Below are 17,544 nucleotides of genomic sequence, written 5' to 3'. Positions count from 1 at the left end.
ACACTAATGATGAACTAGCAGAAAGAGAAATCAGGGAAAGAATTCCATTCACAACTGCATCAAAAAGAATAAAATACCTAGGGATAAACCTAACCAAGGAAGTGAAAGACCTATACCCTGAAAACTACAAGACATTCCTAGGAGAAATTAAAGAGGACACTAATAAATGTAAATTCATCCCATGCTCTTTCTCGGGTAGGAAGAATTAATATTGTCAAAATGGCCATCCTGCCTAAAGCAATCTACAGATTCAATGCAATCCCTATCAAAATGCCAACAGCATTCTTCAACGAACTGGAGAAAATACTTCCAAAATTCACATAGAACCACAAAAAACCCTGAATAGTCAAAGCAATCCTGAGAAGGAAGAATAAAGCATGGGGTATCTCACTTCCCAACTTCAAGCTCTACTACAAAGCCACAGTAATCAAGACAATTTGGTACTGGCAGAAGAACAGACTCACAGACCAATGGAACAGAATAGAGACTCCAGATATTAACCCAAGCATATATGGTCAATTAATATATGATAAAGGAGCCATGGATATACAGTGGGGAAATGACAGCCTCTTGAACAACTGGTGTTGGCAACACTGGACAGCTACATGCAAGAGAATCAAACTGGATTATTGTCTAACCCCACACAAAAGTAAACTCAAAATGGATCAAAGACCTGAATGTAAGTCATGAAACCATAAAACTCTTAGAAGACAACATTGGCAAAAATCTCCTGAATATAAACATGAGCAACTTTTTCCTGAACGCATCTCCTTGGCCAAAGGAAATAAAAGCAAAAATGAACAAATGGAACTACATTAAGCTAAAAAGCTTCTGTACAGCTAAGGACACCATCAGCAGAACAAAAAGGCATCCTACAGCATGGGAGAATATATTTGTAAATGACATATCTGACAAAGGGTTAACATTGAAAATATATAAAGAACTCACATGCCTCAAGAACCAAAAGCAAATAACCCAATTAAAAAATGGGCAGAGGATATGAACAGACAGTTCTCCAAAGAAGAAATTCAGATGGCCAACAGGCACATGAAAAAATGCTCCACATCACTAATCATCAGGGAAGTGCAAATTAAAACCACAATGAGATATCACCTCACACCAGTTAGGATGGCCAGCATAGAAAAGACTAACAACAAATGCTGGCAAGGATGAGGAGAAAGGGAAACCCTCCTACACTGCTGGTGGGAATATAAACTAGTTCAACCATTGTGGAAAGCAGTATGGAGGTTCCTCAAAAAACTAAAAATAGAAATACCATTTGACCCAGGAATTCCACTCCTAGGAATTTACCCAAAGAATACAAGATCTCAGATTCAAAAAGATATATGCACCCCTATGTTTAGTGCAGTACTATTTACAATAGCCAAGATATGTAAGCAACCTAAGTGTCCATCAGTAGAAGAATGGATAAAGAAGAGGTGGTACATATACACAATGGAATACTACTCAGTCATAAGAAAGAAATCCTACTATTTGCAACAACATGGATGAGGTTGGAGGGTACTATGCTCAGTGAAATAAACCAGGCAGAGAAAGACAAGCAACAAATGATTTCCCTCACTTGTGGAATATAACAACGAAGCAAAACTGAAGGAACAAAACAACAGCAGACTCACAAACTCCAAGAAGGGACTAGTGGTTACCAAAGAGGATGGGCGGGGGCGGGTGAGTGGGGAGGGAGGGAGAAGGGGATTGAGGGGTATTATGATTAATATACATGGTGTGGGGGGATCATGGGGAAGACAGTGTAGCACAGAGAAGACAAGCAGTGGCTCTGTAGCATCTTAGTACACTGATGGACAGTGACTGCAATAGGGTATGGGGGGAACTCAATAATATGGATAAAAGTAGTAACCACATTGTTTTTCATGTGAAACCTTCATAAGAGTGTATATCAATAATACCTTAATAAAAAAATTGTATAAGAAAAAGAAATAGAATCATAATCTACTTCAATTTCAGAAACAGGTGTGGTTAAACACCATCAATTCCAGGAGAGTTGAGGTCAGATTTTTAACTCAGCCAGAATAAATATCTCTGGCAGGGCAGAGGATATGAGACAAAGTGAAATTTAGTTATATTTTTTCTTACTCTGTTGAAAAAATATCATAAAGCACAACTAATTTCCCCCATAATTATTCGGCCTTTTTCCCTCCATTCAGAGAGTTGCAATTCCCCATACCTTGAATTTAAAGCATCTTTAGATAAAAGTCCTTTTTCTATGTAGGTTTAGCAAACTGGGAAAATTTTGCTTCATAAACATCTTTGATTACAAAACTGCTGAGGTTAGGAGTAACTGCTGCTGAAGTGAGAGGAAAACATTAACTCCAACTTGTGATCTACTTTACTGTGGTATTGGGAGGGGTAAGAGAGCTTTGCAATAAACATCGACCTTTCTGGAAAAGAGCTGTGTGAAGGTACGCTACAAAAAAAATCCCTTCACATTTGTACAGTGTATCATGCTTCCCAAAGCATTTTCACTTACATTAATTTAATTTGTTGTGGAACAAGCATATAAAACCAGAGATAATGCCTCAGGATGTAATAACAAAGGGGAACAAACACATCTGGGTCATCTGAGACTTCTAAGCCCCTCGGCTTTTACAATTTAACAGATTTTCCATTCTGACATTTAGAAGATTACATTAAAGGACACCTTTATGGATCAGGCACCTGGCTTGGCACATTACAAATAAAGATTTTTTTAAGTCCATTTATGATCCATTATTTACTTCAGGTTGACAAAAAATTATTATAAAAAATGAGTTATGTTCTACCTCAGTTTTATTATGATTAAAAGGCCACTCTATGTACCATCTTGATATCCACTATTAAATGATTATTGGCAACAGATTTCATGATCTCAGCCTCATTTTAGAACAGGTAAAGCAGTAAGGTTATTACCCTTCATTACAGACTAACAGCATGCTGAAAGCTGGAACAAGCTGTTACCAGCAATCTGCACTGGCAAACCCAGTTAGGTATCAAAGACTTGTTAGATAAAGAACTTAGCATCCCTATTGGAAGACATTTTCCAATGCTATGAATATTAAATACCTTACCTATATATAAATTGGATCTGAATTCCACATTGTGGTCTCTCACTGCCATATCCTGTGCTTCTAAGAGAACCTTCAGCAAGGAAAAGAAAGGCATTCAGAAAGACCCTGAACTGAAACGGATTTAAATTTCTCATTTCTTGTTGTTACCTCTATCATATGACTGCTAATCACAAGCCTCCATTTTAGAGTGAATTTTTAAAAGAGAATATCAGATGACAATGGTACCAAGGAGAAGGGATACAGTGAGCTTCCTTCCTCAGACAATAATTGCAGGTGCAAGGAACACAGCCCATCTTGCCAAGTTTTAAATGGCCTGTGTAAGCTGTAGAGGAGGAGACAGCAGCGCTGGTAGCTATACCCCTGGTAATGAACATTAGGCCTCTGAATCAGAGACTTGTCAGAAGTTCAAGAAGCTCAAGAGCTAAACCTTACTAAAAAGTTTAAACTTTGGGTCCAAAATAACTATTAACAACATATGACAAGTAAAGAAAATCATACTTGAAAATTTCCTTTAAGAATTATTAAATTTATACTCTATACATATTTTGAATTAACTTCCTCCAGAACACATTTTTTAAAATAGGGTAATTTGTTTACAGAAATTTAAAAAAATCAGATCACTCCTTGGAAGACAAAGAATGTAGTAGTACAAAGCTGGGCACACAATACCTAGTAATTGCATTGTTAATTGAATTAAATATAGGCACTCCAATGCAAACTCTTAGAAGTCTGAATACAACAATCTCAACTGTTCAACTACTAAACTGAAAACTTAAGATCTGACTTTAGGTGACAACTGATTGAAGTATAGAAAATAATGCTGATATCCCCAGGTGTCCTCAACCCAGAACACTCATGTGCCTAGAATGAGTCAGCACAAATACCTTTAGCACAATTGTACATAATGAATCAGCTACCTTTACAGGTACCAGGGTCTTCATCTAATCAGTCCCATCTGGTTTGCAAATACGAAAAATGGAACCAAACAGGTTAAGTGTCTGCCCATACAAATCGCAATAGAAATTGCCAAAGAAAGGACTAGACTCCAAGTCTCCTGAGTCTCAGTCTAGTGTTCTTTCCACTTAATTAGTTATCAAATCACAAGCTCTCAGTTGTGGAAGTGACAAAAGGAAAAAAAAAAAAATTTTTCTCAAAAGTGTATCAAGCCCCAAATCACTAAAAATAAGATTTATCACTTTATAGACATACAGTGAATAAATAAATACATAGATGTCTGGTACAAATAAAGGCATCTCAGAGAAAAAAATAGTTAAAGCATATAATATTCCTAAGGTATAAAGATATTAATAAAATTGAGTGCCCTAAATCATTATTATATAAAGTATGCATTTATACCAGGAAATTCATGAAATTCAGGATTTAGGCTGAGCTTACTAATACCTACAAGACAGCTAGCTATGTGCTCCCTCCCCCTACATCTTGGTTTACCTCTTTAATTATTTGGGCCCCTTTTTTGTCACTAAATTCCAACTGAGCCAAAGCCTGGTCAATGGACATTCCTCGGATCTAGAATTAAAGAGTAACAGACAAGAAAAAATAAACAAATTAGTTTACAAGATTATGTTCCCTTTTCAATGAAAAGTAAAAGCTTTACATAATCCAAATAACTTCTAAAAATTGCTAATTAGATATATGTCAATTATATCTCAATAAAACCGGGTGGGGGGAGATTTTCATAAATCCAAAAAACTAACACAGGCAAAGGAGAAGAAAACAAGTTGATAACAGATATCTTTCTTTTTAAGCCAAAATCAAATTTAAACATTTTAACCATAAGACACAGAGTATAATAATTTCAGTAAACTTAAAAGAGAGCAGACACGATAGGCTGACAAGGACCACACTAGGCATTAAAGGCATCTCCTCCTCCTTTATGTATTACATAAAGGTTGGCTTCTTTCATCTCCTCTCATATATAAATTTCATTTTCCAGGGAGAAAACTTAAAAAGCAACAATTTTGAAATAGTTTGAACCAACTTTTACAGTAGTTTGCTTCCTGGATTCTCTGGTTATAACCAGATTCCGGATGCCTTTGTTCTAAGTATCAATATACCCAACATGTTTTAGTTTCTCAGAAAAAAGGTAAAAATTACACAAAAAAACTCACTTCTGAGCAACCATTTTTGGATTATCTGCCAATTATCTGAATAGATAATTATATTATTTTGTGGGAAATTTTTTTCATTTTTTCAAATCCTGGGGGAATACTCAAAGCTTCCTTTCTTAAGTATTATATGTAATAGTAATTTTGACTTACCAATTTTGCCAAATACCACATCTTGTCTTTGCTGTATTTTATTTGCCTTCGACAATGGTAGATTTCCTTACAGATGAGGGGGGAAAAATGTTATCAAGTCATCAAAATGACAATAACATACTGTTAATAAAATTTTTACTTTCTATGCCTAATGAAGATGCTACCACAAGAAATAAAAACATTAAGAATTTGGAGATCTTTTTTCCCTTTACAAAGCTGTATTTTTCCAAAATCTCACTATGTTAAAAATATTACTAAGGGATAAATAGAAACCATAAAATAGCTAATTTGTGACAAAATTTGCAACATTTCTATCAAGAGGAATAAATAGATTTAAATGAAAATATTTGAAAACATTTAGCTGGCTAAAACAATAGAAAAAAGGGTAAAAAAAAGGTTTCTTGTGAGGTGAACAATGGTGAAATGGACAAATATTGTAGGTGTATGGTCAAGAGCATAGGTCCTAGAATCAGACTGCCTGGGTTTGAATCCCAGCTATACCATTTACTAGCTACAGAAGCCAAGCTACTTAACCTTTCTCTGCCTACATTTCCTCTTCTTTAAAATAAAGATAATAGTACTTATCTCATAAAACCAGAATAAGGAGTAAATGAAGTAACCTATGTAAAGAAAGCACTTTACTATCCCTAGCACATGGTAAGATACCTTAGTAAATGTTAGCTTTTATTATCTTCTATTTATAGTGGTACTTATATTTAATTTTTTAATCATCATCCATTAAACAATTTATAGTTCACAAGGCACTTTTCAAGCTCATTATTTCACTCAATCTTAACTCTTATGAGTTGGGAAAAGGGAACATTTTATCATCATGTTACAAAGAAAAAAATCAGAGAAATCAAATGACTTGTCCAGGACTGCAAAGCCTTTGAGACAAAGCTAGAAGTCAAAGTGCCATACAGGGAAGTATGTGACAGGCCTAATACAACATCTGGTACAATGTCTGGCAGGTGTATCTTTATTAAAGTTCCCATGACTCTAAAACCCACGTTCCTTTCACTATTATACTGCCACTTAAAAAAATCAGAAAACATTTGTCAAGGTAAACAATAGCAAGGAGATCTCAGAACATTCTAACATTCTGACTCCTGCTGGAAATGTTCAAATGTTTTAGCAACAGCAGAGTTTTCTCAAGTGGCCATCTTTTAATATATAACAGATTTCATTTCAGTTGCAATAGAAGCTGACAGGCTAAGAACTGTAGCAAGGGCCTAATTACATTTCTAGCAATAAAGCGTCCTGGGGAGCACAGGGAAGAACAACTGTCATGATTGATAATATTCATCTGCAAAATTAATACACTCAATAAAATCTTTTATATAGAAACCTTTCAATTCTTGCTTTCCCATGGTGGGCTATCTCTAACCCTGAATTGGTTATGATTATCTACAAATTAAGAAAAAGAGATAGTGTAATCCTGGCAAGAGCATGGGAAGAAAGGAATCAAGTACTTACAAAAAGAGGGGAGAAGTTATTCAACCATGCTCTTCTAAAACTAAAAAGCTCAACATTTACACTAGGCAGGTGCAACGTCTAAGAGCATTTTCTAAAGATAAGCCAGACAAAAATCTCAGTAAATAAACCTATCACAACAAATAGATAAGGCAGCAAAGTTGGAGGTCAGAAGGCCTGGTTAAATGTCACTGCTATTAACCAACCTATACAGTAAGTTAGGTAAAAGTTAATTGAAGATATAATGTACAATATAGTTATTCAAATGAAGTAAGCATAAATTATGAAATATCTAAACCAGTAACTTTTAAAGAAGTTAATTTATATTACAAGAAATGAAAACATTAAGAGTTGAGAAATTCTTTTCCCTTCACAAAGTTGCATTCAAACAACAAAAAGTGTCATCTAATAAAAGTCCTTACTAGAGCCTATAGAACCCCCATTAATGACTTCTAAGCATCACTTACTATCAGTTTATCAAGTAATCTATAAATTAAAAATATGCCTCTTATAGAAATGGTTGTTCAAATAGTTTTATTATATCCTCACTACACTTTTAATTTAACAGCTTTCTTCAAAGATATTCAAAAGTAAACTCAAGCCCAAATTAACAAGGTATGACTTTTATGAAGAAAACCTTTAATTTCTCTCTGGTTTATTTTCTTTACTATGAAGAAGCCACCTGTAAGATAAAGTCTACATAGGAATCTATATTTTTTGGAAACTGGTGCTAGTTGAATTAGGATGGTAGTCTTAAAAATAATAAGAGTGGCCTAAAACATGCCTAAATTGGTGATACTGATTTTAACTTACTGCTACAGGATTTATTCACTACCCCATCCACTGTTATTTGCTTAACTACATACTTCAGTGCTGAAGATTGGAATAAGCTATAATGGTAAATACTACCTGGGTCTCTCTTAAACTAGAGATACTAATAATTTTTAAAACATTTGCAGCTAGCAGATCGGCAAGTTTAGCAGTTATTGCACATTATGGCACAGTGTGTGAACTATGTGGGCAGGTGAGCAAATTATTCCTGCTAATAAACTAGGCACTTACAAAGGGCATTAATATTTCAGTCATAACAGACATAACTGATACATCACTTTGACAAATGCCAATTTACCAAATATTACTTAAAGTCAGAAAATGCTAAGGTATTTTCTAAAAGTTGTGATTTGTCCTGAAAAGGATTATACACTCAAAAAAAACATCCGTGATTTATTGTTAACTATTTGAATTCTGCCATTTGTTATGTCTCCTGATCTACATCTGTCTTAACATCCAAAAAGACTGGTACTATAAAACACAAAATTTTGCTTTTAGATTCTAGACCTGACAAATACCATTAGATTTCTTTACTTCCAATTAATATATCTAAGTTCAAAGAGCTCAAGTAAGAAATAAAGTTCATTAATTATAAGAAATATTAGTTTATGAAATTTGTACAAATGTATAATTTCTTCTATATTTTGGTTAATTACAAAATGGAGTCAATTTTTAATAGCACAGATTCTGTGACAAATCTAAATTTTAAGTTCTGATGGCATGATAAAATGAGAAAGTTATAGTTATTTGCTTGAACAATTAGCATCTCTTTTTCCTCTTATTTCCCAGTCAGGTGGGAGCTCTTTAAATTAACAAATTAACTTCCCTAAATCAGAAAATAACAGAAAACATAAAACTGTCTTAATTCAGAACAATATGTAGATAGCAAATGAATCTTAATAAAATGTATACTGTCAAGTTCATATCAAAATTAAGCAAATGACATTCTTTAAAGGTATAAATTACACCATAGCCTTAAATCCCACAGACCTTTAACAGATGTTTGCTAAATTGAATGATTTATAATTAACACAGCAATTCTGTTTCTAAGTACTTATCACAGTTTATTTTCTTAAGGATTCAAATGTTCCAATCTTGTTTACTCTATTACTTGCTTTAACTTTTTAAACAGATGTGTATGTATTCCACAGCAAATTCACATTAAGCTGAAAATCAGTCTCCTACCTCAGACTAGAGCAATCTCTACCAGTTTAGAGAGGGTAAAAGAAATCGGAGTAACTAAAGGTAAAACTCCCTGTCACTGGAAGGAATCCAATGATTAAATTAAAACCTTAGTCCAAAGGTTTATGAATTGAAAAATACACACAAGTGTGCCTATGTTCAAATATAAAACACTGGAAAACCATGTATTTGATTTAAATATTGGCCAATGGTTGAAGTCATTCTTGCCAACGCCTCATGTACCATTATCAAGAATCCATTGGCAAGCCTCTTGTGATCGCAAATCAATAGGTCTTAAACTGTAAGCTTAGTTTAGAGTTAAGGCCTTAAAGAGGAAGGTAAGTCAAAGCAAACAATTAAGTAAAACAAAGATTTTTTTAAACTTCCAAAAAGATAAATCTAGAACATTTTCTTTATCAATTAAAGGATTGTGCAAATTGCTGTATAATTTCTCATTTTCTTAACATGGAACAGTAAGTCATTGCTAGCCATACAAGAGTAAGAGTTCTTTATCAAAATTAAGAGATACTCTACCCACAAACTTACCGCTGGTCTCCGAGGTTCTCCAGGCAGTTGTGGAGGGTAAACAATTTTATTCTTCTTCTCCCATTTTCGAGAAATGTCAAGAGAAACACTTGTGTGGATATGTGACTGGTGTAAAACACTGTGAGATGAAAGAAGCCTGTAAAACAACAGAGACTTAGAAATCTTTCCTAGCATGAAGGACATATCTGGTACATGAATACTGAGTAAGTATTTAATCCGAACTTAAATACTCAGTTGTATACTGGCAGATTCTCACACAATATAGGCAGTTGGATGATACACTTGGCAAGGAATGTTTACTCTAAAGAATTTTATTTTATTCTAAAGAATTTTAAAAATATATTCTCCTAGTGGCTCACTGCCCCTACTCTACCCTCAAGTTCACCATCTACATCCTCATACTAAGTTCAGTGCCGACAAAATACCTGACATAATCTGTACCTTTGCGATCCACATTTAGGTTTCAACATTTTAACTGAAAAGCACAAAATTAAGATGCACAATGTTAGAAGGCAGGATTTCCTAATAAAACTATAAGCCAGGCGTTAAGGGCAGAGACTATGGAGTCAAGTAGACAAGAGTCTAAATCTCAACTCTAATACAAGGTAAATGGCCTGTGGAAGTCACATAACTTTCTAGATCTGTTTTCCCATCAGTAAATGGAGTAATAATAGTAATTACCACATAGGCATCTTAAGGAGCTCAAATAAGATACTGTAAGTAAAATATTTAACCTGGTACTTAACAGGAGTCAATAAATTTTAGGTATTATTACTTTTCATATGAGGAGAATAATATCTACTTCATTCTGTTGCTGGTGGATAAATAACATGCCACACCCTACAGTGTGGTAAACACTGATGGCTGGTATTAATTTTAAAATTACCCTACATGGTAAACACTGATGGCTGGTATTAATTTTAAAATAGGCCCTCTTAAAGTTCATCTCTCCTGTTTTCCAAAAAAATAAAAATAAACATTGTGAATTATAAACTTCATGTACACAGTTGCAAACCTTCTCATGTTTATAATCATTATTGTTCATTTCTACAAAGTTGTAAATAGTGGACCCCCTAAGTCTGTCACCTCTTTGGGCCTCAATTTCTTTCTCTATGAAAAGAGGAGTTGGAGTACTTCATCTCCAGGGTCTCTCCAAACTTTAATTCTATCTCTGATCTCATTGTTGACAGCATAATTACAGAAACACAAATCCCTTGGCTTCTATTTAACTCTTCTTCAAAGAAACTACTACCACACTAACCAGTCTGAAAAACTGCTTGCAGGTGAGGACCATGCCTTCTGTATCCCCCACATCTAGCAGTGCCCCTATAGTCCTCAAAACAAATTAATACCTTTAGTGAATTAATAAATTAAACACATTATGAGTTAAAAATGGTAAAGCTTTCTTTCAAAACCTACAACACTTTCATGGCTCAAATGGTTCAGAAAATGAATTATTAAGCAAATACTAAACTGTAATAAAATAAAATTAAAATATATTCCAAACAGGGTACTTGATTCAGAAGTATACTTAATCAAAAGTTCTTATGCACCCTCTCCTGGTCAACCGTTGGAAGAACACTGAATTAAAGCAGAAAATGAAGCAATCATAGGTAAAATTGAAAATAAAACTAATTTAAAACTTAAGGTTTTTATGAAAACTTTTTAAACAAACTCAAGAAAAGGAAGCTGGTGGAATTAACACATATTAGCATGGGTTATTTAGTAATAATATGGCTAATAGTACCCATTTCCTTCTATAAAACTGCTTTCCAACAAATACTAAATTTTAAGTCTGCTTAAAGCTCTAGCTTATTGTTAGTATTCTAAAGAACTGAAGTAAGTTAAAACGTAAAAACAGTAAAATAAACACTGAAAGGCAACCAGGATCAACTTTATCACTTAGAAATTTGAAATGTTATAAAATATCATTACTAGGAAACCCAAATCCCTTCACCTTCACCAGCTCTGTAAACTGGGTGAGGGTAGGTGGGCATGAACCAGTTCCCCACAGGGCCCGTACAGACAGCATCCACATAAGTCCCCACAGGACAGCGATACTGCCAGAGCTCAAGCAGAGAGCAGGTGATACACCGTAACTACCATATGAATCCCCTTCCTCTCAATATTCTGCTCCTTTCTATCTACCACTACTTCAGGATTAAGTTTAAGAATCACTTTTCAGATTCTGCCCATAGTCACTGGCACTGAAGAGTAGCAGAGATAAGCCAAATTTTAGGATTAAGAGGTAATTCAAATAAAAGAGGGTATTTGAAATTGTCTAAAGTCACAATGTGAGAAAACCAACACTTCCTATTTATTCATCATAGTTCATTTTGAAATTTGGTGTACATCCAAGTCCCAGGTGAAGGTAACACTGGCCTCAGGCTCAGTCTTGAGAATATCATATTATATGCATCAAAGTAAAAAACTTATCCCAAATTTACTTCTGTTAACATTAAGTTAACCCCACCTTGAGACTGAATAAAAGAACATCCTCTGTTTTGCTTCAGTTAAAATCTAAAATAGAGGGCTGAAGCATATATTCCCATAACTCAGTATAATTTTACTTTGTGAAAGTCAAGGACAATCAAACAATCAAAGAAAACGAGTTTAGCAAACAAAAAAACAATGAATTCCAGCAACTTTGGACCATAATGAGTTTCTCAACCTTTGCACTGCTGACGTTTGGGACCAAATCATTCTTTACTGTTCTGCCCTGTACCTTGTATGATGTTTACTAGGGTTCCTCATCACTTCCCACTGGATGCCAGTTGCACCCCCTGCCCAAGCTGTGACCACAATATCTCAGATATTGCCAAATGTCCTATGGAGCAGGGGAAGCAAAACTGCCCCCAGGTGAACGTCACTAACTAGCTCAAGGGTGAGTGAAAAAACAAAAAAACAGAAACAGTGCTAGTTTTTGTAAACTAGAGAGCATGACCCTCTCTTCCAAAAGGTTTCTGTTACCATGCCATACACATGTGAATGATTAACAGGCCAGATTTTCTCATTTCTCACTACATAAGCCAAGGATGACTGAAAGCATAAATTTTACATTCTTATTCATAAGCCCCAAGTGGGCCCTTACATCTGCTTGGCTTTCCTACTACATTCCCTAGTCTATTTACTCTCCTAGTCTCTATAGACAAACTTCATACCTCTTCTTGCTAGTCAAACTTTCCATATCTCTTCCCCCAAACTACGTCTCAGCTGATAGCCATGCTTATTTCACTGAGAAAATGAAACAGAAGAGAAAGCCCACAAGCTCCCACCACCTAATATGTATCCCCACCTGCATCCATGCATCCATGTCCACACATACTACCTTCTCTAGTTATTACAAATGAACTGCCCATGCCCTAGCTAGTACCAGTCTCATCCCTTGCTCCCTAGATCCCATTCCTTCTCACTTACTCAGTGACATTGCTCTGGAAAGTCTTTCCTCCCTCTTTCCATCACTTTTTTCCTCTTTACCGGATCACTCCCATCATTAAACATATAAACTTTAATATCTCCCAACTTAAACAAACCGTCCCCTGACCAAGACCATCTATCTACTGCCACAAAACTCCTGGTTTCCTAAACTCCCTTTCTCTAATTCCACACATCCATTCACCCTTTACCCTCCCCAGTCAGGCTTTTGCCTCCATCACTCCACCAAAACTGCTTTATCAAGGTCATCAAAGATATCTGTGCTGTAAAATCCAATAGTCAATGACAGTCCTCATGTGAGAATGATCTAAGTATCTCTAGTAAAAGGGGTCTGACCACCCAACAATTTTAATGTCAGGTAGGGAGGAAGGTTCCTCATATCACCAACAAGCAATTCTCCAACACCAGATGGATATCCTACAATTCAACTTAATTCTGACACTATTACCTGTTACCTGTTGCTTCTGACTGGCTGGCTATAAATCAGAGGTTGTCTTGTCAAGACTCTCTCCTTGGATGTGGTTAGTATGCTAGGGAAGCTCCCAGAACTCGGGAAGCCCATTTATTCACTAATTACCAACTTATTACAGGAGATATTAAAGGATATAAATCAACAGGCAGAGATACACAGGGTGGGGCCCCAAACAGAAAGGAGCTTCTGGCCTCATGGAGCTTGGGGCTCCAGCACAGTGGCATTTGGAAGCTCTCCAAACCTCTTCCTTTGGATTTTTATGGCAGCTTCATTACATAGGCATGACTAATTAAATCATTGGCTACAAGTCATTGATTTAACTCCAGCCCCTCTTCCCTCCCTAAATCTGGGGGTAGGTCTGAAAGTTCCACCCGTCTGATCAAGGCTGGTTCCCCTAGCAACCAGACCCCATCCCTAAGTGCTGCCCAAAAGCCACCTCGATATCACAAACCCAACTGCAATGAAAAGGAGTTGTTATGAATAACGGAACACCCATTTCATCTTTATGGATCTGAAGCAATTTCAGGAACTGAGGACAAGAGACCAAATGTGATGACGAAAGATGCTCTCATTGCTCTTATTGCTCATGAACTCCCAAGAGTTTTGGGAACTGTGCCAGGACCATGGACAAAGACCAAATATATATGAGAAATATATTTTGGTCATATGAATGACCAAGTACGTATATTTCTTACAAACCACAGTATGGCATCTTCCTGAGACTCGTTCTTCCTTGAGACACTTTCTTTACTTGGGTTCCAGGACACCACACTCTGGGTTTTCCTCTCGCCTCTCCGGCCACTCTTCCACAGTCTTCTTCCTTGTTTCCTCACCTCCCTGATCTGTAAATGTCAGCTGCCTCAGGTAAGGAATCAGTGCTTGTAGTCTTGTGCTTTCTATCTGCCCTCACTCTCATGGTAAAGTCAACCAGTCTAACAGCTTTAAATACTTTTCATGTACGGATGACTCCCAAACTTACATGCCTTTCCCAAACATTAAACTCATACACACAATTGCCTAATCATGACTTCACCTAGAAGCTCAGTGGACATCTCAAACCTAACAAGGCCCAAGCTGAATTTCTGATATTCGCCCCAAAACTGGATCTTCTGGAAATCTTCTTATCTCAGTAAATGGCAATTCCATCCTTCCAGCCGCTCAGGTCATAAGCAAACCCTGATGTCACCCTTCTTTCTCACAACCCACATCCAATTCATCAGCAGGTCCTGTCAGCTGTCATTAAAATTCTGTCAGAATCCACCATTCACCCACCTTCATAGCCACCCAAATCCAAGCCATCATAATCTCTTACCTGTAATATTCAATGATCTCTGCTTCCATCCTTACTCCCCACCCTCACTCTGGTCTATTCACTACAAAGCAGCTGAAAGAACCACTCATAACCACAAGTCAGATGATGTTATTCCCATACTCAAAACCATCAATGGTTTCCCATCTCACTCTGAATAGAAGTCAAAGTACTTACAATGACCCATAAGGTATCTACATGATCTCCTACTTCTTCCTCCTCTCTGACTTCATCTCCTACTACTATCTCCCTCCTTCCACTCACTATTTTTGACCATATGAGTATGTTCCCTCCCCAGAGACTCTGCACTTACCATTCCATCTGTCCAGAATGCTGTTTTCTCAAATGTTGGCACAGCTTGGTAGCTTGCTCCTCATTTCCTTAAGAACTCTACTCAAATGTTATCCTCCTGGTGAACCCCCACACTCCCGTATAGACACAATTCCTTTTCCCATTTTTCTTTCATTTTCTCCTAAGTACTTGCCACTATATAATGCACTCTATATTGCGCAATTTTTCTTATTTGCCTCCCTCACTAGACTCCACTCGATGAGGGCAGAGACTACAGGCCTACCTCACAGATCTGCAGGAGCAGTTCCAGGCCACCACAATAAAGCAAAGAGCCCAACAAAAGAAGCCAAATGAACTTTATGATTTCCCAGTGAATATAAAAGTTATGTTTTACTTAAGGTACTCTACAAGAAGATATGTCAAAGAAATAATCAATCCTCCCATGTTTCCTTCCATATGCTACATCTGTAGCTTTTCTTCTTTCTTCCTAATTATAACTCTTAAATAGAATTCGTGCCTCATATCGAATTTACCGAGTATCATAATTCCTCCAGGTGGTAAAGATACCTCGAGACAAGTGCTGGGCATAGAAGCCACAGGGCATAAATCTGCAAAGAAGTAAAAAGCTAAACATTTCAAACAATATGGCTTCTCTCTCACTTACCAACTTTACATTTCCCTGTATGGCCCCGGAAGATGACTGGTTAGCCAGAGACGGGTAAGATTCCTCAAGGGAGGAACAACCTAAGACAGGCACAGTCGCAGGGGGGCCATCAGGTGAGAATTTGGGGATCAACAGAGGTGAGGCTCAGAACCTCACCCCCCCTGCTTTGAGAGAAATCTTCTGCATCCGTGGATGTTTTGCTGCCCTTGTCTAGCCTGGATTAATACTTAGTCCATAGGCACACACCTGATCATCTGATCATCTACATTTGCCCTCTTACAGCACTAAACTATGTTTTCTACCTTTATCTTGCATCTACCTACCACTTCAGCATTTTATTAAAAATAAAAATAATAATAATAATAAAGGGAGAAATGTGGGATCAACATATAAATCAAGTACAAAAATCAAACGAATATTCATATTTGACCTGATTGTTTATAGGTCATAATGCGTGATCAAAACCGAAAGTTTCTGTGATGAATGCCCTTGTACTGTTCACCATGTAAGAATTTATTCACTATGTAAGAATTCGTTCACCATGTAAGAACTTGTTGGTTATGCTTCAGAAGATTGGAGACTGACGAGAATTAGACTTGAGATGGATTAATGATTGTACATTGAGCATTGACCTCCCTATACTGAATTTTATTGTTGTTAACAACCATTTGATCAATAAATATGAGAGATGCCCTCTCAAAAAAAAAAAAAAAAGTTATGTTTACACTATATTGTAGCCAATTAAGTATATGATAGCATTGTCAAAAAACAATGTACATACCTTAATTTAAAAATATTTTACTGCTAGAAATTGCTAACCCTCAGTTGAGCTTTCAGCAAGGTGTAATCTTTTTGCTAGTGGACGGTCTTACCTTCATGCTGATGGCAGCTGACTGATCAGAGTGGGGGTGGCTGAGGCTGGGGTGGCTGTGGCAATTTCTTGAAATTAAACAATTCCTAAGATTTTACATGGTTACCATATTATTTATACTCTACTTTGTTTTTATACGATCATTTCTCTATTAGAAAATCCAGAATAGGGATTCATAAAATTATACTTCAGAACTAGGAAGTCTTAGAGATTATGTAACAAAATCTAGCTCTCTTGTATTACAATGATGAAAAGACTGAAGTCACACTGCTAAGTTACCTGCTCAGAGCTTTCTAGTATAAGTCAGTGCAGAGCAATTTAAACAAACATCAACAAAATATTCACTATGTGCAGGACCCTAGGCTGGAGATAGAATGAGAAACAAAAACTGTCTCTACTTGTCCAACATACACAAGCTAGTAAAGGGCCCAGACACATATACATGAAGCCACTACTGAAGGCACACATGCTAAAGGAAGAAGAAATTAATTTCTATCATTTTTAGTGAGATTTGAGAAAACTTCCTAAGGGGGAAACATTTGAACAGGAGTTTAAATAATTAACACAACTGCTGTTGTAGACAGGAAGTGGGAGCACAGCAGGAAAAAGCCAAGAAGCAAAAGCATATTCAGAAAAAGTTAGTGAGTGTGGCTGGGATGGAGTGACAGAAGATAATCTAAGGAAGCAAAGTGTGGACAAATCCTAACAGCCATTGTCTTCTATTTTATTCTTTAGCCCACTTCTTCATTCCCCCGACCCAAGAACCTACGACAGAGTTAAATATAATGGGAACTCAGTTCCCATTACTTTCATGTCGTATAGGAGAAGTGAAATGTAGAAAGAATAAGTAACTTTTCCAAAAATCAGAGTCAAAAAGTTATTTACACACAACTTATCTGTCTCCAATACCTATTAACTAAACCACAATAAAAGCTAACAAACGCACCAATCAAAAAATTTACAATGATTATTGATCTCCAAATACCAACAGCTCTACTGCAGAAGAGAGACAATGAGAAGAGAACAGGGAAAGGCTTCTTGTCAGTCCTAACTCAATTGCATTTCCTAATCTTAAAGTATGTTTTGTCCTGAGATCGAAGGATGCTCT

The 17,544-nt window shown here is 36.3% G+C and overlaps 1 protein-coding gene across 3 annotated transcripts in view; it reads right to left on the bottom strand.

Moving 5' to 3' along the window:
- MRPL22 (mitochondrial ribosomal protein L22) overlaps positions 1-17,544 on the bottom strand; it is a 38,735-nt gene that overhangs the window by 19,437 nt on the left and 1,754 nt on the right. For 2 of the 3 annotated variants that reach the window (XM_073231290.1, XM_017670780.3), the window contains exons 3-6: positions 9,395-9,530; positions 5,363-5,428; positions 4,533-4,610; positions 3,084-3,153 (exon numbers count right to left, since the gene is read on the bottom strand). In XM_073231290.1, the coding sequence (XP_073087391.1) occupies positions 3,084-3,153; positions 4,533-4,610; positions 5,363-5,428; positions 9,395-9,530 (350 nt within the window). Of the gene's footprint in view, positions 1-3,083; positions 3,154-4,532; positions 4,611-5,362; positions 5,429-9,394; positions 9,531-14,923; positions 15,094-17,544 lie in introns of those variants that run through there. The other variant, XM_037025150.2, reaches the window with a different exon arrangement.

The sequence above is a fragment of the Manis javanica genome, chromosome 1, assembly GCF_040802235.1.
Source record: "Manis javanica isolate MJ-LG chromosome 1, MJ_LKY, whole genome shotgun sequence".
Classification (NCBI taxonomy): domain Eukaryota; kingdom Metazoa; phylum Chordata; class Mammalia; order Pholidota; family Manidae; genus Manis; species Manis javanica.
Note: the sequence above shows the minus strand (reverse complement) of the source record. Positions and strands in the feature narration are given on the sequence as shown.